Source organism: Delphinus delphis, chromosome 3, assembly GCF_949987515.2.
Source record: "Delphinus delphis chromosome 3, mDelDel1.2, whole genome shotgun sequence".
In the NCBI taxonomy this organism is placed as follows: Eukaryota; Metazoa; Chordata; class Mammalia; order Artiodactyla; family Delphinidae; genus Delphinus; species Delphinus delphis.
In genome coordinates, this window is record NC_082685.1 from 11,881,525 (window position 1) to 11,903,076 (window position 21,552).

At 44.0% G+C, this 21,552-nt stretch overlaps 1 protein-coding gene across 1 annotated transcript in view; it reads right to left on the reverse strand.

The window, feature by feature from the left end:
- Positions 1–21,552, reverse strand: part of MUC16 (mucin 16, cell surface associated) — a 45,773-nt gene that overhangs the window by 9,034 nt on the left and 15,187 nt on the right. The window contains exons 4-16 of the mRNA XM_069540505.1: positions 20,051–20,155; positions 16,497–16,523; positions 16,368–16,424; positions 14,228–14,352; positions 14,067–14,134; positions 10,409–10,581; positions 8,254–8,289; positions 5,500–5,535; positions 4,496–4,561; positions 3,123–3,253; positions 2,700–2,767; positions 1,726–1,874; positions 30–190 (exon numbers count right to left, since the gene is read on the reverse strand). Coding sequence (XP_069396606.1) covers positions 30–190; positions 1,726–1,874; positions 2,700–2,767; positions 3,123–3,253; positions 4,496–4,561; positions 5,500–5,535; positions 8,254–8,289; positions 10,409–10,581; positions 14,067–14,134; positions 14,228–14,352; positions 16,368–16,424; positions 16,497–16,523; positions 20,051–20,155 — 1,202 coding nt within the window. The remainder of the gene's footprint in view (positions 1–29; positions 191–1,725; positions 1,875–2,699; positions 2,768–3,122; positions 3,254–4,495; positions 4,562–5,499; positions 5,536–8,253; positions 8,290–10,408; positions 10,582–14,066; positions 14,135–14,227; positions 14,353–16,367; positions 16,425–16,496; positions 16,524–20,050; positions 20,156–21,552) is intronic.

Below are 21,552 nucleotides of genomic sequence, written 5' to 3' on the forward strand. Positions count from 1 at the left end.
ACAGGGTGGACAAACAACCCCATTCTCACCGCATCCTTAATATTTCTCTTGTTCCGCTGGTGTTTGGGGGTGCCTGGGGCTATGTCCTGGGAATAGATTAAGTTGGTGACAGTGAAATTCAGCTGGAAGTTCTGGAAGCTGGGACTGATTGTTGGTTGGTCTGTTGGTATATGAATTGATGGCTCCACTTCTAGAATAAAAAGAAAGTATGAAGTTTTTAACAAAGAAGTCATTACAGCCAGTCTACTTATTCCTGGCAATGTGGACTGAGGTGGGATTTTAGAAGTGGGCTACACTCAAAAAGAATGAAACAATGCCATTTGCAGCAACATGGATGGACCTAGATATTATCACACTAAGCGAAGCAAGTCAGAAAGAGAAAGACAAATACTGTATGATATCACTTATATGTGGAATCTAAAATTCGATACAAATCAGCATATCTATGAAGCAAAACCAGACTCACAGACATAGAGAACAGATTTGTGGTTGCCAAGGGGGAGGGGGATGTGGGAGGGAGGGAATGGGAGTTTGGGATTAGCAAAGGCAAGCTATTATATATAGGATGGTTAATCAACAAGGTCCTTCTCTATAGCACAGGGAACTATATTCAATGTCCTGTGACAAGCCATAATGGAAAAGAATATGAAAAAGAATATATATATGTATAACTGAGTCATTCTTCTATACAGAAGAGGTTAACACAACATTGTAAATCAACTGTACTTAAATAAAATTTAAAAAAAAAGTGGCCTACAGAAGACCATTCATCTACCTGTCCACCTTGAATCCATTCATCTGTCTGCCTGTCCAACTCTCCACCAAGCATTATGAGAGTTCACTAGGATGTGGTGAAGAGGAGCTTGGGCTTCTCTGGGGCAGAGTTGGCAGGTGCAGGTGCTGACCATCTCAGTGGGCATCTATCACACACCTTTGTTGACCTAGGTTCCTAATGTGTCTTCTTGCCTCTGTTCTTCCTCCCCGTCCCCAATCATTGTCCTTGTAACACGGAGAGGATGCGCTTTCTAAAGTAGAATTCTGGGTGTGTTCTGTTCCTCCACAAACCATTCCAGTGCCCAGGAGAGTCCCTGCCCACATCTTCAGCTACAGCTTTCCCATGTCTCATGTCAAGGTGTATGCTCCAGCCACACCAAACTTCTTAAAGCCTCCTCCAATGACATGTTCTTTCTGTATTCTAGGTTATAGACACATGTAGCACAGCTGCCCATCTCTTTCCCCCAACTAGGTCCTGTTCTCCTTCAGATCTCAGTTTCTTCATCACTTCCTCTAGAAAACTTTCCAAGAGAGAATTGTGTATCCCTTTTGGGGGTTCCCACAGAGTTTTGAAATTCCCCTGTTATAGTGGTTTTCACAGTGTATCATCAGTGCCTATTTATTTTCATGGCGTATACATTGAATGAATGAATGAATCAACCAATGCATGACTCATAACTGCAGCCTAAGAAGGAAACACAGGATCCTTTACATTCTGGGTTAGAAAAACTGACATGTAAAATAACCATTTCCTTGGTTGCAATCGCTGCATTTTCTCTTCCTGCATCCTGTTGGATGATACATTGCCATGAATCATCAACATGGGCTTCCAGAAAGCCCCCCTTTTTCCTCTGCAGCCTCTATCCATTTCACTGCTACCCAGAAGCCCTATCCTTCTTCATAAAACCATCTTTTCCAGCCATGAACCTATTCCCCCACCTTATCTCATACCTGTCACATGCACATCTGTCAACTGGTAGGTGGCACCCAGCCAGTGGGATGAGGCATTAAGGGTCTTGTCTAGAAACACTTGCTTCGTCACACTGGAGTCCAGTTTGGAGGAGAACAGTACCTTGATGCTGACCGACATGGGATCCAGCCTAGGAACAGAGGCCATGGGAACTCAGCCAGCACCCAACACCAGCAGTGTCTCCTGAGTTACTGTTTTATAGAGCCAAAGACCTAGGGACAAGCACTGTGGGTATCTGACTGCCTCTTCCCCCAGGCAAGAGAAGAGACCCTGACCAAAAAGGGAAAGATTTCTAGGGGTTGGGAATAGAAGCAATAATAGTAAAAATAATGAATGTCTACTGTGCACCTCTAAGAAGTGAATTCCACATTCCCTCCCCATCGCTCTGGTGGAAGCGATTATTATAATTATCCCCATTTTAAAGACAAAGGAACTGAAGTTTGGTAACATTCAAAGTCAGCATTGTGTCCCATGATCCTCCCTCTCTCTAGTATAGATGTCCTAGTTCCTCTACCCATCCCTCAGAGACCTGGGTTCAAACCCAACTTTGACAGCTCTTGCGCTGTTCACTTCTCTGAGCCTCAGTTTTCCCATGTGAACACTGCGGATGAACATTGCATTCACTTCTTGGGGGATGTTATGAGAATTAAATGAGATGATCTTGCATGAAAGTACTCAGCAGGGAGCCTGGCCACGGTGAATGTTATTATTGGACTATTATTAGCTGAAAGTTGTATTTCCCAAGAAGGAGGTGGGTGCAAGGGGTTGGTGGCTCCATGAGGTTAATCCTTTTCCTGCACCCCGAAGACGTACGGAAGGAGATGGTAAGATTAGCTGTCAGGGACATGGGGAAGAATGGGCACCATGTCAATGAACCTTCCAGTTCAAGGGTGTGCCAACAGGGGGTCAGAGCCTCAAGCCGCCAGCTCAGCCAATGCCTCCAATATCAACTTACATCAGGTTGGTGACCAGGCAGGAGTGGAATATGTCTTGTAGCTGGCTGCCTCTGTACAGTTTTGTGACCTGGAATAAAGGGTAGGGAGAGTGAGTGCGATGGAGGTCTCTTGGGGCTGGAGGGGGCCACTGGAGCCAGTGGAAGAACAAACATAGGTCTTGAAGCAAGGGAGACCTGAGTTCCAATCCTGGCTCTGTCCTTAACTCACTCTGTGACCTTAGGCACAGTGCTCCCCTTTCTGAGCCTCAGTTTGCCCATATGAGAAGTGGGGAGGCAGCTAGGGTATGACCCCTGGAATCTGCAAGAACCCAGAACATGTAGGTAAAGTGAGGAGTTAAGCAGTCACTTAACAGATGTAAGTCAGACTGAGGAATGAGAGGGGCACCCAGGGCAAGGAGAGATGGGAGGGGAGAGAGACCCTACCTTGTCCTGGATGTCCTTCAGCAGGGCAATGTACTCTAAGGACATGGGGTCTGGGTTGCTGAGGTTCCAGTTGATGATGTGGAAATTTAGCTGGTACTCGCTCTGGATAGATGAACTCTGGGGTACATAGCCTGGAGCCACCAAGAGGAAGAAAAGACAGATGGAGACTCTCAGGTTTTAGGACAGAGGCATGGTGGCTTGGGGGCCCCTACCTACTGTCATAATCATCCAAAACCAGGTCCACATGTTGGGGACTATAGGGCTCCTAAATGGAAAGTCACCCTGTAGAGGGAGAAAACTGGAATTTTATAAGGAATCTCCTAAGCTGAGCTTTTCTGCTTGTGCTTATGCAGTTCCCGCTTCCTGGAATGCTCTTCCACCCTTTCCTTTTCCAGGAAAACTCCTATTCTTGCTTCAGGAGCCCATTGAGGTGGAGCTCCATGAGAGCAGACATTCATCTATCTTGTTCTTGTCATGTCCAGTGCCTAGTACAGTTTCAGGAGGCAATCCTTGACTTGCCCCATCTCTGCACTCCCATGGCACCCTGTTAATAATAGTGTCTCTGCCTTTTTTGTGTCCTTAAGTAATATATATATTTTTTGGCCACGCCATGCCGCATGTGGGATCTTAGTTCCCCAACGGGGGATCAAACCCATGCCCCCTGCAGTGGAAGCGCAGAGTCTTAAACACTGGACCAGCAGGGAAGTCCCCGTAAGTAATATTAAAAAAAATTTTTTATTTTATTGAAGTATAGTTAATTTACAATGTTGTGTTAATTTCTACTGTATAGCAAAGTGATTCAGTTATACATATATATATATATATATTCTTTTTCATATTCTTTTCCATTATGGTTTATCACAGGATATTGAATACGGTACCCTGTGCTATACAGTAGGACCTTGTTTATCCATTCTATATTTGATAGTTTGCATCTGCTAACCCCAAATTCCCAACTCACCCCTCCCGCATGGCAACCACAAGTCTGTTCTCTGAGTCTGTTTGTTTCATAGATAGTTTCATTTGTGTCATATTTTAGATTCCACATATAAGTGATATCATATGGTGTTTGTCTTTCTCCTTCTGACTTACTTCACTTGTGTCCCTAAGTAATCTTTTTTTTTTTCCTAAGTAATCTTTAGTTCACTTGATTATGACTCTTTCAGAGACAGAACCTGTATATTCTATCTCCATGGCCAGAACATGGCTTGGGACAGAATGGTCACAGAATTATTGGTATAACCTTTGTGATCAGCACGATTGCCCTAAAATCAGAATTGCACCCCCTGGCCTCCCAGCTCCTGTGTTACATTGGCTGGTGGATGTGTGGGGCTGGAGAGCTTCTCTTGGGAAGGAAAAGGGGCCCCCAATACCTGTGGTGGATTCTGGTTGTACAGGTGATGATGAAGTAGGCAGGAATGTGGTAGCTGGTTCAGGAGCTATGGAAAGGGCAGTCATTAGGGAGGAACAGAGCCCCCCACAGAGTGGGAGAAGCCTCCAGGTTCACCTGGGCTCCAGAAGCCCCCAGGCTTACCTGGGCTCTAGAAACCATTCATAGGTTTACCATTAATGAGAGTGAGCGAAGGAGTGATTGTATGAGTAGAGAGATGAGCAAGCCTGTGAATGAAATGAACCCAAGAGAGTGTGAGTGGGTAAACAAGAGAGAGACTGAACAAAGAGGACAGACAGATGGAGGGGCAGAAATACAGGCAGACAGAGGAAGAATGGACACAAGGAGGGTCAAAGAGAAGGAAAGAAGAATAAACACAAGGAAGAAAAGTTGAGAGATGAATGGAAGTGCAGAAGGAAAGAAAGACAAACAGGTGAATAGGCAGAAGGATGGTTGGTTGGATGGATGGATGGATAGATGGATGGAAGGGAGGGAGGGAAGGAGGGAGGGAGGAAGGAAGAGGTCTGAGAGAAGGAATAACTAGGAGAATGGAAGAATGGATGGGTGAAAAGATAGGTGAAGTGATCATTGGATGAGTGAATGGACAAATTTGGCCAAAGCACTGAGTACCGCCCGAGTTTGCAACTTGACACTGAGGCCCATTCTGCAGGCCCTATTAAAAGGTTTTGTTATCAGGAGACATGGACTACAAGGTCATTATCTGACCTGAACCCTTATTTCTGTAGCGAACGCTCGTTCAAATTTCTTCCTCCAGCCCAGAAGGGTGTGGAAAATTCGGAAAGCCAATACCATGGCTGCAGGTCTAAAAAGAGACAAAGGACTCGGCATCCTTCCTCCCACTGATACCCTGCCCCCACTCAGGAGACCTGGCCTGAGTTTGGGGCAAGCTCCCTTTGTCAGTGAGAAGAAAAGTTTGGCTCAAGATCATTGGAGACTGAAATGGACAGTGGATGAAAAGATACATACTTGTAAGAGGCTCATCTGGACCATGTTCATTATAACCTGGAAATAAAAAAGTCACACATTAAGGGGAGGCTGAGGAACAAGCCCAGATATACATGGGCTTTGTCCATGTGGGGCTTCTTTCGGGATGTCATTCCCTCTGTACCAGGTGAGCATCTGCATCTTCTAGGATCAGACTCAAATGTCATCTCCACTATAAAGGCTTTCCTGACCTTTGGATTAGAAATGACCCTTCCTTACCCACCTCACCAGCAAGTCCCCAACAAGAGACTCTCATAATATTTATGTTCACACATTTTTGCCCCCAAATATCCATCCACCCTGCCATCTGCCCTTCCAGCCTCCCTCCAATCTATCCCTACATCCAGTGAATATTTATGGAAAGCTTACAATGTGTCAGGTTCCATTTACATTTGGGGAATATACTGCCGAATCAAACAGTCTTTACCCCACTGGAACTTACATTAGGATAGGTTGTACATGTAGCCTGTCTGTCTCTGGTGTCAGGCACAAGGCCTGGCTTATAGTAGATGCTTGGTAAATGCTGAATGAGTGAACACAATGAAGCATATAAGTTGTGCAGCTTACAAGGGGTTGGGGAGAGTCTTAAACTGGCCCCTGCAGTGGCCAAGGTGAAGGGGGAAAATGTGAACTCAGAAGAACCTCAGGACCTAGACTGGTGAAAAACCTACTGTGGGTGTGGACAGTTCCCTTCCCTTCTCTGTAATTCTGTTTTCCTCTTTGCTAAAATGGGAGTCATAAAGGACCAGGATGTCTCCTGCCCGCCTGATGGGGCAACGGTGATAAGAAAGTGTGAGTTGCCAAACTCTATTCCTAGGTTGGGGACAGAGAGAGGGGAAGCTGAGTAATTCCAGTCAACCTCACCACAGCTGTGCATTGACCCTCAGAGCCCCCGTTAAGGGTCACCCTTCCAAATGCTCTTTCTTCCTGGATTCTAGGCTGATGCCCAGTGTGTCCAAAGCTTGGATCCCCTAGGCAGAGTGCCTGCCTGCTTTCCTGGCATAGGGGCCCCAACCAAGAGAGAAACCCATCCTGGTCAAAAGTGAGAAGTGGGGCTGTAGAGCACAGGAAACTCTACTCAATACTCTGTAATGGCCTATATGGGAAAAGAATCCAAAAAAGACTAGCTATATGTATACGTATAACTGATTCACTTTGCTGTACACCTGAAACTGACACAACACTGTAAATCAACTATACCCCAATAGAATTTTTTTAAATGTGCATCTCATGTATTTTATTAACAAGCTTACATTTATTAAAAATATTCTTAAATTTTTTATACAATTTTATTTATTTTATTTTTTTGGCTGCGCTGCACAGCATGTGGGATCTTATTCCCTGACCAGGGATCAAACCCGTGCCCCCTGCACTGGGAGCTCGGAGTCTTAACCACTGGATCACCAGGGAAGTCCCTTTTATACAATTTTAAAGGTTACTTTCCATTTACAATTATTACAAAATATTGGCTATTTTCCCCGTGTTGTACAGTACATCCCTGAGCCTATCTTACACCCAGTAGCTTATGCCTCCCACTCCACAACCCCTGTGTTGCCCCTCCCCCCACCCCCACTGGTAACCACTACTTTGTTCTTTACATCTGTGAGTCTACTTCTTTTTTGTTATATTCACTAGTTTGTTGTATTTTTTAGATGCCACATATAAGTGAGATCATACAGTATTTGTCTTTCTCTGTCTGACTTATTTCACTTAACATCATACCCTCCAAGTCCATCTATGTCTCTGCAAATGGCAAAATTTTGTCCTTTTTATGACTGAGTAGTATTCCATTGTGTACACACACACGCGCACACACACACACACACACACACACACACACGCATCTTTTTTTATCCATTCATCTGTTGATGGACACTTAGGTTGCTTCCATATCTTGGCAATTGTAAACAATGCTGCTATGAACGCTGGGGCACAGGAATATTTTCAAATTAGTGTTTGTTTTTTTCAAGAGTGGAATTGCTGGGTCATATAGTGTTCTATTTCTAGTTTTCTGAGAAACCTCCATACTGTTTTCTGCAATGACTATACCAATTTACATTCCTACCAACAGTGTACAAGGGTTCCCTTTTATCCACATCCTTGCCCACAGAATAGCAGTAATTTCCAGGAAGGAAATGTTCATATCAATAGGAATAGAATAGAGATTAGCTATGGGGAAAAGCTGTTTTCTAGGAGATGGTCTGAGCAAGAATGTGCTGAGATGAGATTTGGAGGACAAGGAGGAACCAAGCACAGCTGAGTTCCGAAAACAGTAAGTGCATGAGAATGGAAGGATGTCTGGGCCCTGCAGGAACAGAAGTGAGGCTGGATTAGGGAGCAAGGTAGACAGTGGGACGGGCTGAGGCTGTGTGGGCATCAGGGTCCAGACCATGCAAGAATCCATCAGCCACTAGATGGGATTTGAAATTTCATGACCCAGAGATTAGACCTGTAGAGCTGGGGGTGGAGGTCAGAGATGTTGGAGGTCCTGGAGAGAATGTAGAGGTCACCGGAGCTGAAAGAATAAAATTGTTGGATCCTATCATGAAGCAACGAGAGGCTAGAGTTATTAATGGAAACTTGCATCTCTACCTTAGCTTAACCTGAGACTTTTGCTGGTCTGAGGCTATTGTGGGGCTGAGTATCTGGGGGATGGGGCATACTTTCCTCCCAGGGAGCAGGCTGAGGGAGGAAGGGTCCCAGGGTCATGGGAATATCTGAGCCCTCATTACTCACTGCTGGTGGTGGGGATCCAGTACTGATGGTTATAACCTGCAGAGAGAGGCAGAAAGAAAGAGTAAGATGATGGGAGGTTAAGAAAGGAGTGAAGGGGGACTTCCCTGGCAGTCCAGTGGTTAAGACTTCACCTTCCAATGCAGGGGGTGCGGGTTCATTCCCTGTTCAGGGAGCTAAGATCCCACATGCCTCACGGCCAAAAAAACCAAAACTTAAAGCAGAAGCAATACTGTAACAAATTCAGTAAAGACTTAAAAAAAAGGAATGAAGTGTAGAACTGGAAACACAAGCTCGCAGACCTTACTGAGTGCTTTCTTTGAGATTCATCAGTAAATAAAGATGGTTATTCTTTATGAGTTAACTGCCTCATACTCTGATGCTCCTGATAATTTCATCCTCATAACCATTAACCTTAAAGAAAATAATGATCAAATCACCCTCAATATTGTGGAGATTTACTAGGTGCCTGGAATAATATCAACCTCATCAAATAAATAATAAGGACAGCAATTTTATGTGTGTTTCCAGCCTTATTTATGTTCTCTTCATCCATGACATATAATTTTGTCCTTGCTCGATGAGTTTCTCCCAATACCCAGCTCTCCAAAGACAAAGTTTGACCTTTGACAGCATAGTTCTTGGACTTCTGTAATGTTGGACTGAGAATAGTGAGGGAGATGGAGAGAGAGACAGACTTGGGGGGTCAGCCAGAGAATATAAAGTTGGAGAATATGAGAAAATGGAGGAAAGAGGATTTGAATAAGTATGGTTCTGGATAATGGATTGGATCCTCTTTGATGCTCTGTAAGAAATGCAAGTAAAACTTAGACTTATTTTATATTTAATAGTCTCATTGGGTTTCTTGAAATGAAACTCTTCTCTGAGACTTGACCAAGTGGAGCCTGTGGTTTACTTGGGTTATTCAGGTTTCATCTCATTTGACTCACACTTAGGTGACTTTTTTTTTTTTTTAAATAATGAATTGGCTTATGTAATTATGGAGGCTGAAAAGTCCCAAGATCTGCCCTCTGTAAGCTGGCGACCCAGGAGAGTCAATGGTGTAGTTCCAGTCCAAGTTCATAGGTGACTTTTTAAAAAATTCCATTCTAAAAATGGACAAAGTGTGGAGAGGTCATGACTTGCCCAGGGCCACAGAGTAAGCAATAGGCAGGACCAGGGCTAAATTAAAGCAAGACCTATAATTCACCAAAACCCATAGTGGTTAACTACTACTTTTAGGTAATTCCCAAGGACTGCTGAAATACAAAACAGATTTTAATCCAGGTAGAAAGAAATTGTCCAAGGTGATATAGTAGGGACATAATTGCTTAGTTTAAATTGTTGTATTAGGGGCCCCTTAATATACTTTTCCATCCTGAGATTTGAGGTGTGTTATAGCTGGGTTAGTCTGAGCTGTAGCCTAGTAATTAGGTGGGCTTAGATTTTCGAGTCAATTTAGGTTTGAGTCTCGATTCTACCACATGTATTAGCTGTCTGATCTTGGGAAAATGGATTCCCGTCCCTGAACTTTGTTTGATCCTCTGTCAAATATACATAATACCCCATAGAGTGCTGGGCAGGATTACTAAGGCATAATACATATAATGCTTTAGAACATAGGAATTCCTCAATAAATATTAGCCTTTAGTACAGGTGGTATTGCGGGTGCTGTTGCTAAGAGCATTGTGGCAAAGGAATTTGTTGCCAAAAGCATTACTAACAGCTTTGTTGTGTGTTGCTTAGGTGGGGTGTAGTTCCAGCTGGCCCTTGGAGAGTGAGTAAAGGGCCACAAGCTGCCATAAGGAAGAGAAAGAAGTGCAGTCACTGCATTGGGAACCCATTGCCCCTTGGGGAAGAGTTAACCCCAATGGCCACCATGGGCTTGCATTATTTACCCTTTTTCTTCTTTGATGTCTGCATGTTCTATTTGGGCTTCTGTGAAAGGTCATTGAAATGAAGTAAACTTTGGAGGAAACCTTTATTTCCAGACCTGGGAAGTTCCTTTTTAGGTGTTCTCAGGGGAGAGAACTGAGCCTCCATGGAAATTCTAGGTTGGTCCAGAACTAGGAAGGTGCGTACAGAGAAATTACACTGCAAGGAGACCCCATCTAGGGAGCAAGAGGAGACCCCAGCTACAGCCAGCAGAACTGCTCACCATTGACGTAGAGACTGTTCCTGTCCAGGGTGTAGCGGCCCAACCGAGTGATACCATGGGTCTGTTGGCTTAGTTCCCAATACAGCCGTCCTCTGTTCAGCCTGAAGCCTGTGGGATCTGGGCGGTAGGTGCAGACCGCATCCATTCTGGTGCTTGTTCCATCCTTGTCAGCCCTGGGGAAGGAGGGACATGGGAGTAGGAACATGAAAGACACTTGAGGGTTAGATACTCTTGACAACACCTTCCTTCAATTGTACTCCTTGGGTTTTATTTTTTTTAATTAAAAATTTTTTTTATTGGAGTATAGTTGATTTACAATGTTGTGTTAGTTTCAGGTGTACAGCAAAATGAATCAGTTATACGTATGCATATATCCACTCCTTTTTATATTCTTTTCTCATGTAGGCCATTATGGAGTATTGAGCAGAGTTCCCTGTGCTATGCAGTAGGTCCCTATTAGTTATCTATTTTATACATAATAGTGTGTATATGCCAATCCTAATCTCCCAATTTATCTCTCCCCCTCTCTTACTCCCTGGTTTGAGAGGTATTTGTTTTCTACATTTGCAACTCTAGTTCTGTTTTGTAGATAAGTTCATTTGTACCCTTTTTTTTCTTTAGATCGGCACTCTTCTCTAGGTTTTATCTGCTTTCTTGAACATGTCTTTTTCTGTCTCATGTGGGGATCCAGATCCCCTCACCTCCTTAAGTGGAGTACTCTCTAGGGCTACTCCTTAGCTCAGTTTCTTCTTTTTCTCCCTGTTCTTTTTACTAATTGCTTCAAGCTCATTGTTTCACTACCAGCCCCTAGTACCTTCCCCGTCCACTCACGAAGGTAAATAAAGATAGTGTCCACTCTAGTTAACAGTTGAGTCCTGCTTGGGCCCTGGGGTTGGGGATGTAAAGCTCCCAGGGAGGAAACTCCTGAGAATCCTGGGGCCAGGTAGTATGTGGAAGGGAAAAGCAAGAGGACCAGAGACCTTGGAGAATGTGAGTGAATCACCCCCATGGCTGGTTGTGATGTTGTGTGACAACTATTGTGGAGCCTGAAAGGAGGGACTTTATTTCAAGTTGGAAAGTCCAAAGGCTGAGGTCAACTCTTTGGGAACACATGTTGGGTAGGCAACCAGGTTTGGAGAGAAACAGAGAAAATTAGTTAAGAAGTAATAAAGGGAAAGATGGTTCAAAAATATCTTTGCCCTGAATTTAAGCTGACCCTACAGTGATTCACCCAGCTTTGCAGGTAGGAAGAAAGTTCCCATCCCTCCCCTGTCTGGGAATTCTACTTGCTATTATCCATGCTATCCATAGCATTCCCATGATATGTCTATACAGCATAGTGCAGTGGTTCTCAAAGCGTGGCCCAAAGACCCCTGAAGTTCCCAAAACTCACAGGGCATCCACCAAGTGAAAAATATTTCTTAGTAGTACTAAGACATTATTTTCACTCTCACTTTTTCAGGAGTATACAGTGAGATTTTTCCAGAGGCCACAGGTGAAATATTGTAAAATATGGAATGCAGAAGCAGATATCCTTCTGTGTCTTCTACTAAGCCAGACATTTAAAAAATTTGGAAAAATATAAGCAATAACCCTCTTCTCATTACACTTTCTTTGGGGGGGCGGTAGGAGAAATATGGCTATTATTCATAAAAATATGTTATTTATGCTAACCTGTAATGGGATTATCATTTTTAGTGAATTAATGAATAAATCTTTATAAAATTTATCCATTTTTTGGTAAGCACATAAAGTTCTTTAATATGGTTTCAGATTCCAGATTGCAACCAACTTTTAATAATTACCATTTACTGAGTTTGATGCAGTTTGGTGTAGTATCAAATAAGAATATATACAATTTTCAGAAAAGACAAAATCTTTGCTTACAACTTACTGAGTTTTCTCTCTCTCTCTCTTTTGGTTGAAGTAAATGAAAATTTCTCCATTTAAATTTCTAATACAGTAAATATGGACAGATATAACCCTTAAGGCTCTTTGGAGTTCTGGGTACTTTTTTTTTTTTTTTTTAGCTGCGTTGGGTCTTTGTTGCTGTGCGCGGGCTTTCTCTAGTTGCGGTGAGCAGGGACTACTCTTCGTTGTGGTGCACTGGCTTCTCGTTGCGGTGGCTTCTCTTGTTGAGCACGGGCTCTAGGCGCGCCGGCTTCAGTAGTTGTGGCTTGCAGGCTCTAGGCGCGCCGGCTTCAGTAGTCGTGGCACACGGGCTTAGTTGCTCCGTGGCATGTGGGATCTTCCTGGACCAGGGCTCGAACCCATGTCCCCTGCATTGGCAGGCGGATTCTTAACCACTCTGCCACCGGGGAAGTCCCTGGGTACTTTTTAAGAATGTAAAATGCTATTGAGCCCAGCCCAACCTTGGGCACTGCTGGTATTGTGGTTAAAAGGAGCAACTCAAGAACCAGAACACCTGGGTTCAAACCCTGACTCCTCTCAAGCAAGTGACTTGACTACTCTGAGCCTTAGTGTCCCGTCTGCAAGGTAGAATAATAATCGTGTTCTTGTGAGGATGAAATGAATGAAAACATGCAAACCACTTGGATTATTGTGTGGTATGTAGTATGGGCAATATTATTATTATTATTAATTCTCCCATCTTATGGAGAGATGGGGGCAGAGAACCCACCTCTTCAGCAGGATGACTGAATTGGCTGAATGAAGGACCTCATGGAAAGGCCATAGCATCATGAAGTGTAAGAAATGGGTCCTGAGCACACTGACCTCAGGGGACAGAGAGGAGAAGAGAGGCCATTTCTGCAGAGTTTAGGCCCATTTGAGAGTTTTAAAATTGCAGTATATCCTACTGGTAATCTATATTTGTTTTGTGTCCCCCTTTGGTTCAGTACCTCTTTTCAGGGAATAAACTGAAGAGCTGCAGTGTCTAGAGTTTGTCCCCAGCAGGATAGAGATGAGCTGGGGGCAGTGAGAGTGTCAGGGATTCTGGCAACGCAGTTGGCAAAGATGTTACACTAGCTGGCACTACGAGATCCCATTAATAGAATGCTCACAGTGGGTCAGGTATTGTGATGAACAATTAACAACCCCAAGAGTAAGGTACTGTTATTATCACCATTTTATAGATAATGTGATGGAAGAACAGAGAGGTTCTGTGACTTGCCCAAGATCACATAGCTAGCAGGTGGGAGAGGAGGGCTTTAAACCCAGGCACTTTTTTTTTTTTTAAAAAACTGCTTTTTCTTCCTAGTCAGAGAAGGAAACTTTCCACTCTCTATATTTTTTTCCTTTCCACTGTGTTTTTATTTATTTTTATTATTATTTATTTTTTGCGGTACACAGGCCTCTCACTGCTGTGGCCTCTCCCATTGTGGAGCACAGGCTCTGGACGCGCAGGCTCTGGACGCGCAGGCTCAGCGGCCATGGCTCACAGGCCCAGCCGCTCTGCGGCATGTGGGATCCTCCCGGACTGGGGCACGAACCCACGTCCCCTGCACCGGCAGGCGGACTCCCAACCACTGTGCCACCAGGGAAGCCCCTAAACCCAGGCACTTTTTTTTTTTTTTTTTTTTTAACCCAGGCACTTTTGATCCTCTATGATACACAAGTAGCTGTGGTTGACCAGGGTGTGGGGGACCAAGAAAGGAGAGAATTGGTGTTTCTGGAGGTGATCTGGAGGAAGTCTCACCTGAGCAAGGTCAGTCTACAGCTGGTATACAGGGCACCAACGCTGCTCTTTTTGAACAGAGGACTGAGCTGGAAAGAATGAGAGGGGGATTAGCAGGAGGGACCAAGATAGCAGGGTGTGGTAGTGTTGGGGCAAGATGGGCATTGGTGGGGGTCTCTTACCAGGTGCTGCAGGTCTCTCTCAGTGGCATTGAATATCTCAGAGTCCGAGTTTCCCATGTCCTCCGTGTAGCGCAGGTTGGTGATGGTAAAGTTGACAGTAAAAGGCATCAAGAAAGGAATTGCAGCTGCAGTGGTGGGGAGAGTAAAATGAGGCCAGTCCTGAGTCAAGCCTGGTCTGGGGGCAGGAGGTAAGGCTCTGAGGACATACCTTAACTCTGTTGCCCAGTTGGGGGTCTGGCCTAGGCTGTCCTACCTGAGACACCTCATGTAGCAATCCCTGTCCAGGGCCCTCTCACATAAGGTGACCAGCCATCCCAGTTTGCTGGGACTATGTGGATTCCTGGGATGCAGAATTGGTCACCCTACTCCCACTTCCCCTTGGCTCTTACCATTTCAGCACACACCAGCACCTGCATCTCTTTGTCTTAGGGGACTTAGGCCCAGGGATCATCCACCTAGCAATGACTGATGGGAGTTGGTGGATAAATACCCCAGCTGCCTCACCACCAAGATAGGATAACTCCAAAGTACATGTTCTGTGCATTCTCTCAGGGTCCCTCTCCAGCCTCCAGAACTGTGAGATGATAGATTTCTGTTGTTTAAGCCACCCAGTATGTTGTACTTTGTTAAGGCAGCCCTAACAAACTAATACACCAAATGACCTAACAATTTCTATTCTAGGTGTATACCCAAAAGGAATGGAAACAGGAACTCAGACAGGTGTACACCCATGTTCATAGCAGCATTATTCACCATAGCCAAAAGGTGGAGACAGCCTGAGTGTCCATCAAGAGACGAATGGACAGATAAAATGAGCTACATCCATACAATGGAATATTATTCCTCCTAAACAGTGAGTGGGGGCTACTCTTCGTTGCGGTGCGCGGGCTTCTCATTGTGGTGGCATGTCGTTGCAGAGCATGGGCCCTAGGGTGCGCAGGCTTCAGTAGTTGCGGCATGTGGGCTCAGTAGTTGTGGCGCGTGAGCCTAGTTGCCCCGCGGCATTTGGGATCTTCCTGAACCAGGGCTTGAACCCGTGTCCCCTGCATTAGCAGGTGGATTCTTAACCACTGTGCCACCAGGGAAGTCCCACACAAATGGATTTTTTTTTTTTTTTTTTGCAGTACGCGGGCCTCTCACTGTTGCAGCCTCTCCCGTTGCGGAGCACAGGCTCCAGACGCGCAGGCTCAATGGCCATGGCTCACGGGCCCAGCCGCTCCACGGCATGTGGGATCCTCTCAGACTGGGGCATGAACCCGTGTCCCCTGCATCGGCAGGCGGACTCTCAACCACTGCGCCACCAGGGAAGCCCACAAATGGATTTTTGAAAATGGGTTTCAGGTTGTTTTTTTTTTGTATATATAAAACAAAATCCTCAAAGTTCTAGTCACTTTCTATAAATTTCTCTGATATATTTATTGTCTCCTCAATGCATATCAGTCAGAGAAGTAGATGTGGGAACTCCTCCATGAATTCTTGACCACCCCGTTTCCAGATGTTCTCTGTACTCTCCCTCTGAGCCTTTTGTTCAAGCTGTTTTCTCTACCTGCCATGCCCATCTCTCACAGGTTTTATGTTCTGCCCTTCTTCAAACCCTAGCTCAAATCTACCTTTACAAATCCATGTAGGAATCCATCTGTCCCTTCTCAATGTTTCCTCATCATACTGTCTGAACCTGCACTGTACCACCCCTCCCAGTCTGCCTGGTAATATCTACTAATGTCTGACTGCTTGGCATATTGTAGGGGCTCAACAAATATTTGTTGAATGAATGAACAAATACATGGATGAATATGCACATTAGCAGGTCTCCTCTGACTTGAGAGAGATCATGTATCTTTGTGCTTAAGAGCTTGGGCTCTTAAGCCACATTAGTGTTCTGGCTCCTCCACTAAACAGATGTGTGGCTCTTTACGTTGTCAGATCTTGCTAGACCTCCATTTTCTTATCTATAAAGTAGGAATAAGTACAGTGGTCATCTCAGAGTCTTGATAAAAATACACCAAGCACAATGCCTCCTGTTTTGTAATAAGATGTTACCACTACTACCACTACTATTTATCTACTATTACCACTGTTATTACTACTCTTGCTACTACCTACTACTACTACTCTTAGTACTCTCATTGCCTCTACCTACTATTTCTGCTGTTATTACTACTGTTACTACTACCACTGCCACTACCTAACATTACTGCTGTTACTACTACTGTTACCACCTATTACTACTGTTATTGCTGTTACTACTACTATTACCACCTATTACTACTGTTACTACCACCACTACTACTACTGTCTATTATCTACTACTGCTAGAGTTATTACTACTGTTACTACTATCACTGCCTCTACCTACCATTTCTGCTGTTATTAATACTGTTAATGCTACCACTGCTGCTACCAACCATTACTGCTGCTACTACTACTATTACCACCTATTACTACTGTTATCGCTACTACTGCTGCTGCTGCCTGCTATTACCTACTATTGCTAGAGTTATTGCTACTGTTAGTAGCTACAACCACACATTATTACTACTCCTGCTCTTTGGACTTCTAATATACAATAAATGTTTACTGAATTGAATTTGCCAGGAACCATGCTAGCTGGCCAAGGTGACTGGAATTCAGTCTCTGAGGAAGAGTAGAGTGATATTGGCTGAGACAGCAGCTACTCACCAGGCCTTCAGAAAAAGGTCCCCAGGAAGGAGGAAGAACTACAGGGAGGCTTCTCTATAAAGACCACAAAGCCTACTGGAGGTTGCTGCAGGGAGAGGGACAAAAGGAGGAGGATTTGGACTCTGATGGTGGAACAATGTCCTTGTGTTGCTGGGTATGCCCTAAAAAACATCTCCGAGAGTACACATCCTAATGTGTTTAATATGTATTTGATGATGAAGATGATGATGAGCAAATTGCCTAACATGCCTTGTATTTTTGAGCCTCACAAGAACACTGAGTGTATATCCTATTATTCTTGTCATTTTACAGACCAGGGAAAAGACAGAAACTCAGAGATCATCATTTGCCAAGATCACACAGCTACTGACTGATAGTGTGGAAATTTGAACATAGTTCTCTCTGAATCCTAGACCTATGCTCTCAACCACTGCAGGTTATTAATTCCCTAACGGAGTTTCAGGATCTTGTGGGGGCCAGGATGGAAAGGAAGGATGTAAGGAGAAAATGACCATGGGGGTGGGGTCCTCAAGGATTCTCTAATTTAGTGGTCTCAGCCTGGGGCAGTTTTGCTCCCAGGAGACACTTGGCAATGTCAGGAGGCATTTTTGGTTGTCACAGCTGTGTGTATATGGAGGGTGCTACTGGCATCCTGTGAGCAGAGGCCAGGGATGCTGTTGAACATCCTACAGCCCCCTACAACAAGTAGTTATCTGCCCAAAATATCGATAGTACTGAGGTTGAGAAATCCCGCTCTATACTGAAAGAAGCCAATGAATATGGTTAGCTATACCTCATAAACTTTGCCATCTAAATATTGGTTATCACCTGAAGCTCAGTGATCCATTTCCAAGTGATCTGGTGTAGCCAACTGGCAATGCCTCACTCATATCCCACAAGCACTCACTGCTGTAGTACGTAATCACAACGGGATCCTAATGCAGCCCCTGTAGCTCTGCACCTAAGGGCTTTCACTTAGCCTGTGTGTCCGGCAGGCTGGAAGTGCTGAGGGTTACCTCCAGGACCAAGCAGCCCATGGCCAGCAATGGAAGGAAGTTGGATGATAAACACTCCAGCCACTTGGCTAGGTGAGGTGTTCTATGCTGTCTCCTAGAGGTCCCGAGTGGAACTGACACTCTTTTGCCCACAGCTGTGACCTGCTCAGGAAAGCACCTTGCATTGACTTCCTTTCCTTCTCTTCTCCAGCGCTTCCTGGGACCAACGCCCACCTAAAATAAACTATTTGCCCACATCCTTAACTCATGTCTGCTTCTGCGGGGAGCCAACCAAAGATACCTGGGTCACAGGATAAGACTAATAACCTGACTGGTAGTGACTCTGTCCAAAGCCTGGATCTGGCAAAAAGCTTCCAAAATGTACTGGTAAAATAGTCTGGTCTCTAAAAATGTTGGAAAATGGGACATCCCTGGTGGCGCAGTGGTTAAGGATCCGTCTGCCAATGCAGGGGACACGGGTTCGACCCCTGGTCCGTGAAGATCCCACATGCCGTGGAGCAACTAAGCCTGTGCACCACAACTACTGAGCCTGCACTCTAGAGCCCCCGAGCCACAACTACTGAGACCACGTGCCACAACTACTGAAACCTGCATGCCTAGAGCCCATGCTGTGCAACAAGAGAAGCCACTGTAATGAGAAGCCCACACATCGTAATGAAGAGTAGCCCCTGCTGGACGCAACTAGAGAAAGCCTGCGTGCAGCAACGAAGACCCAACGCAGCCAAAAATAAATAAATAAATAAACAGATAAATAAATAAAATTTTAAAAAATGTTGGAAGAAACTTAATGGGTATGGGGAACTTTACCTTTTAGCCATGTGGTGAGGAGAACCCCTCTCCTCACCATGCACCTCTTAAACACTCATGCAGACCAATAATACTGTAACATGTTAGTAGGTGCTTTTCAGCAAAAAAAATTATACAGTCAAATAATTATGTAAAACCCTGTGTTGAATAAGGCTAAACAAGTTTCTTTACAGCAGGATATCTCAGAGCCTTTAACATGCTTATGCATGTTATTACCCTCTAGGAAGGAGCAATGTTTTTTTGTTTGTTTGTTTGTTTGGCACACCACGCGGCTTGTGGAATCTTAGTTCCTTGACCAGGGATTGAACCCGTGCCCCCTGCAATGGAAGCACAGAGTCCTAACCATTGGACCGCCAGGGAATTTCCAGGAGCAACATGTTTGTCAGACTTTTTTGGCCACAAACTTTTTGTCCTTTTGTTAAAGGGCATCCAAGCATTACAAGGGCTTAAAAAGTTTTCTGAATGTTGTTTTCTGCCCGTCTACAGTCTCATCTCTCACCATCTCATCTGTATATTTCATAGTTTAGCAAAGGTGAATTATTTGTACCTCCCAAATATGTCCAGATTTTACCCTTCCCTGTGCCTTTGCATGCAACTCTCCCTTCCGTCCAGAATGTCTTCATCAGTTCTCCTTGTCTTCCTGCTAAATTCCTCTTCATCGTTTCAAACCCAGCTCAAATGTTACCTCCTCCATGAAGCCTTCCTTCTACCATTCAAGTACTTTAAAGTTGCATCATATAACTAATAAGGACCTACTTTATAGCACAGGGAACTCTACTCAATACTCTGTAAAGGCCTGTATGGGAAAAGAATCTAAAAAAGAGTGGATATATGTATATGTGTGTAACTGATTCACTTTTCTGTACACCTGAAACTAACACAACATTGTAAGTCAACTATACTCCAATAAAAATTTTTTTAAAACTTGCATCATAATTATTTTTTTCCTTTGCTGTCTCCTGTACTGGACTGAGAGCTCCATGGATGCAATGCCGATCTATTTTCATCTGTGCATCCTTAGTTTATGTCATAGTTTCTAACACACAGTAAATTATTAATAAGCACTTTCAGAGTTAAGTTAAACTGGGTCGGATTTGTGAAGCTGACATATGCAACCTTGAACTAAACTCACTCAGCATGTTATGAGGGAATGAAAAGTAACATCTACCTGGTAACAACTTGACAAAGATTCAGTTGAGACAGGGAAACCCATGGCAACTCCACATAGTTCTTTCTCTAAAGAAACAAACATTTCATCCCTCTGGAACAGGAAATAAAGGCATAAATCGGATTACTGGGAAGTAAGCAAAGTTGAACCTACCTCTAAGACTAGCAGACGTGGATGCCAGGGGGACATGGACGGTGGTGTCTCCATGTGCTGCTTCATTGGGTATCTTTGTGATATGCTCCACAATACCGTCAGTCCCTGCAGGAGAGGGCAGGGAAGAGACCTAGAGTAACTCATCTCATCCAGAAGGATAACATGGTCTAAATAGATCCACTTAATTTGACTATACAATGCATTTCTTCTCAACCATCTGTATGGATTGGAACCAGGGCTGTGTTCATCCATTCACACAGAGATTCATCCATCTTTCTGTCCATCTACCCTTATATCTACCCATTCCATCCATCCTTCCTTTTATCCTTTCTTCCTACCATGCATCTTTCCTTTCATATTTCCTCTCTCCTTTCTTTGCAACTTTTCATCCCTACAGTATTTCCTTCAATCTTTATTTCCTTCAATCCTTTCTTCCATCCATCTTCCTTATTTTCACCCTTCCCTCTATACATTCATCCTTTCTTCTATACATCCATCTTTTCTTCTTTCATTTATCTATCACTCCATTCTTCCTTTCTTCCTTCCTCCCATCCAACCACAGTCCTACCTTCTTTCCATTCCACTCATCACTTGCTTACTGAACACCCATTACTGAACTATCAAGCCACGTTTTAAGACATGGGTCAATAGCCATCAATGTGTCTAACCTGATTGTGAATTGTTAAAACTGGTTTGGGAAATAATCAAATCACCCTTCTGTACATATTGTCTAGTGAACAGGTGCTGGAGTAGTTGGAGGGCCTTGTTGGATTTGTGTCCAGAACAAAATCTGGCGTCAAATTCAACTTATCCAAGGAATGGAATCCTCCCAAGAAGTTCCCTACCTCATCTACTGTTCTTTTGGAGGTGGTGTTTCTCCTCCTAGGTCCTAAGTACTTCCCACATCCATAGGTACTTTGTTCCCTCGATTTTCATTCACTCACCTTTTTCTTTCCCTTCTCCTTGCTGACTCTCTTCTCAATATAGAAACATGCTCAGTTTAAAGGAGGAATCTCTCCTTTTATCTATGTATTATTTTATCTGTTGTTTCAGTCCTCTAAAACTCATTGATGCTCCCTTCATTAGAATCCCTGAGGACCCACATGTTGTCAGAGAACTTCTCACCTCATTTCAATTTGGCTATTCTGTAGCATTTGATGGAACTGACCATCCCTCCTTCCTAAAACTCTCTCTTCCTCTGGCTGCTGTGAGGCCAGAATCTCTTGCTTTTCCTCCTATCTCTTGGACCACTCCTGCCTAGCCTAATGGCTAAGAACATAGGTTCCTAGTCCCATATAATCTGAGTTCTTATCACTTACCAGCTTTAATGATCTTGATCAAATTACTCAACCTCTCTCTGTATCAGTTGACTCATTTGTAGAATGGGCTTATAATAGTCCCTTCTCAAACTGTGTTCCAATGAGGAATTTAATAGAACAGCATTTGACACAGAATAAGTGTTCCATAAACGTTTGTTGTTATCATTATTGTCATCATCAACA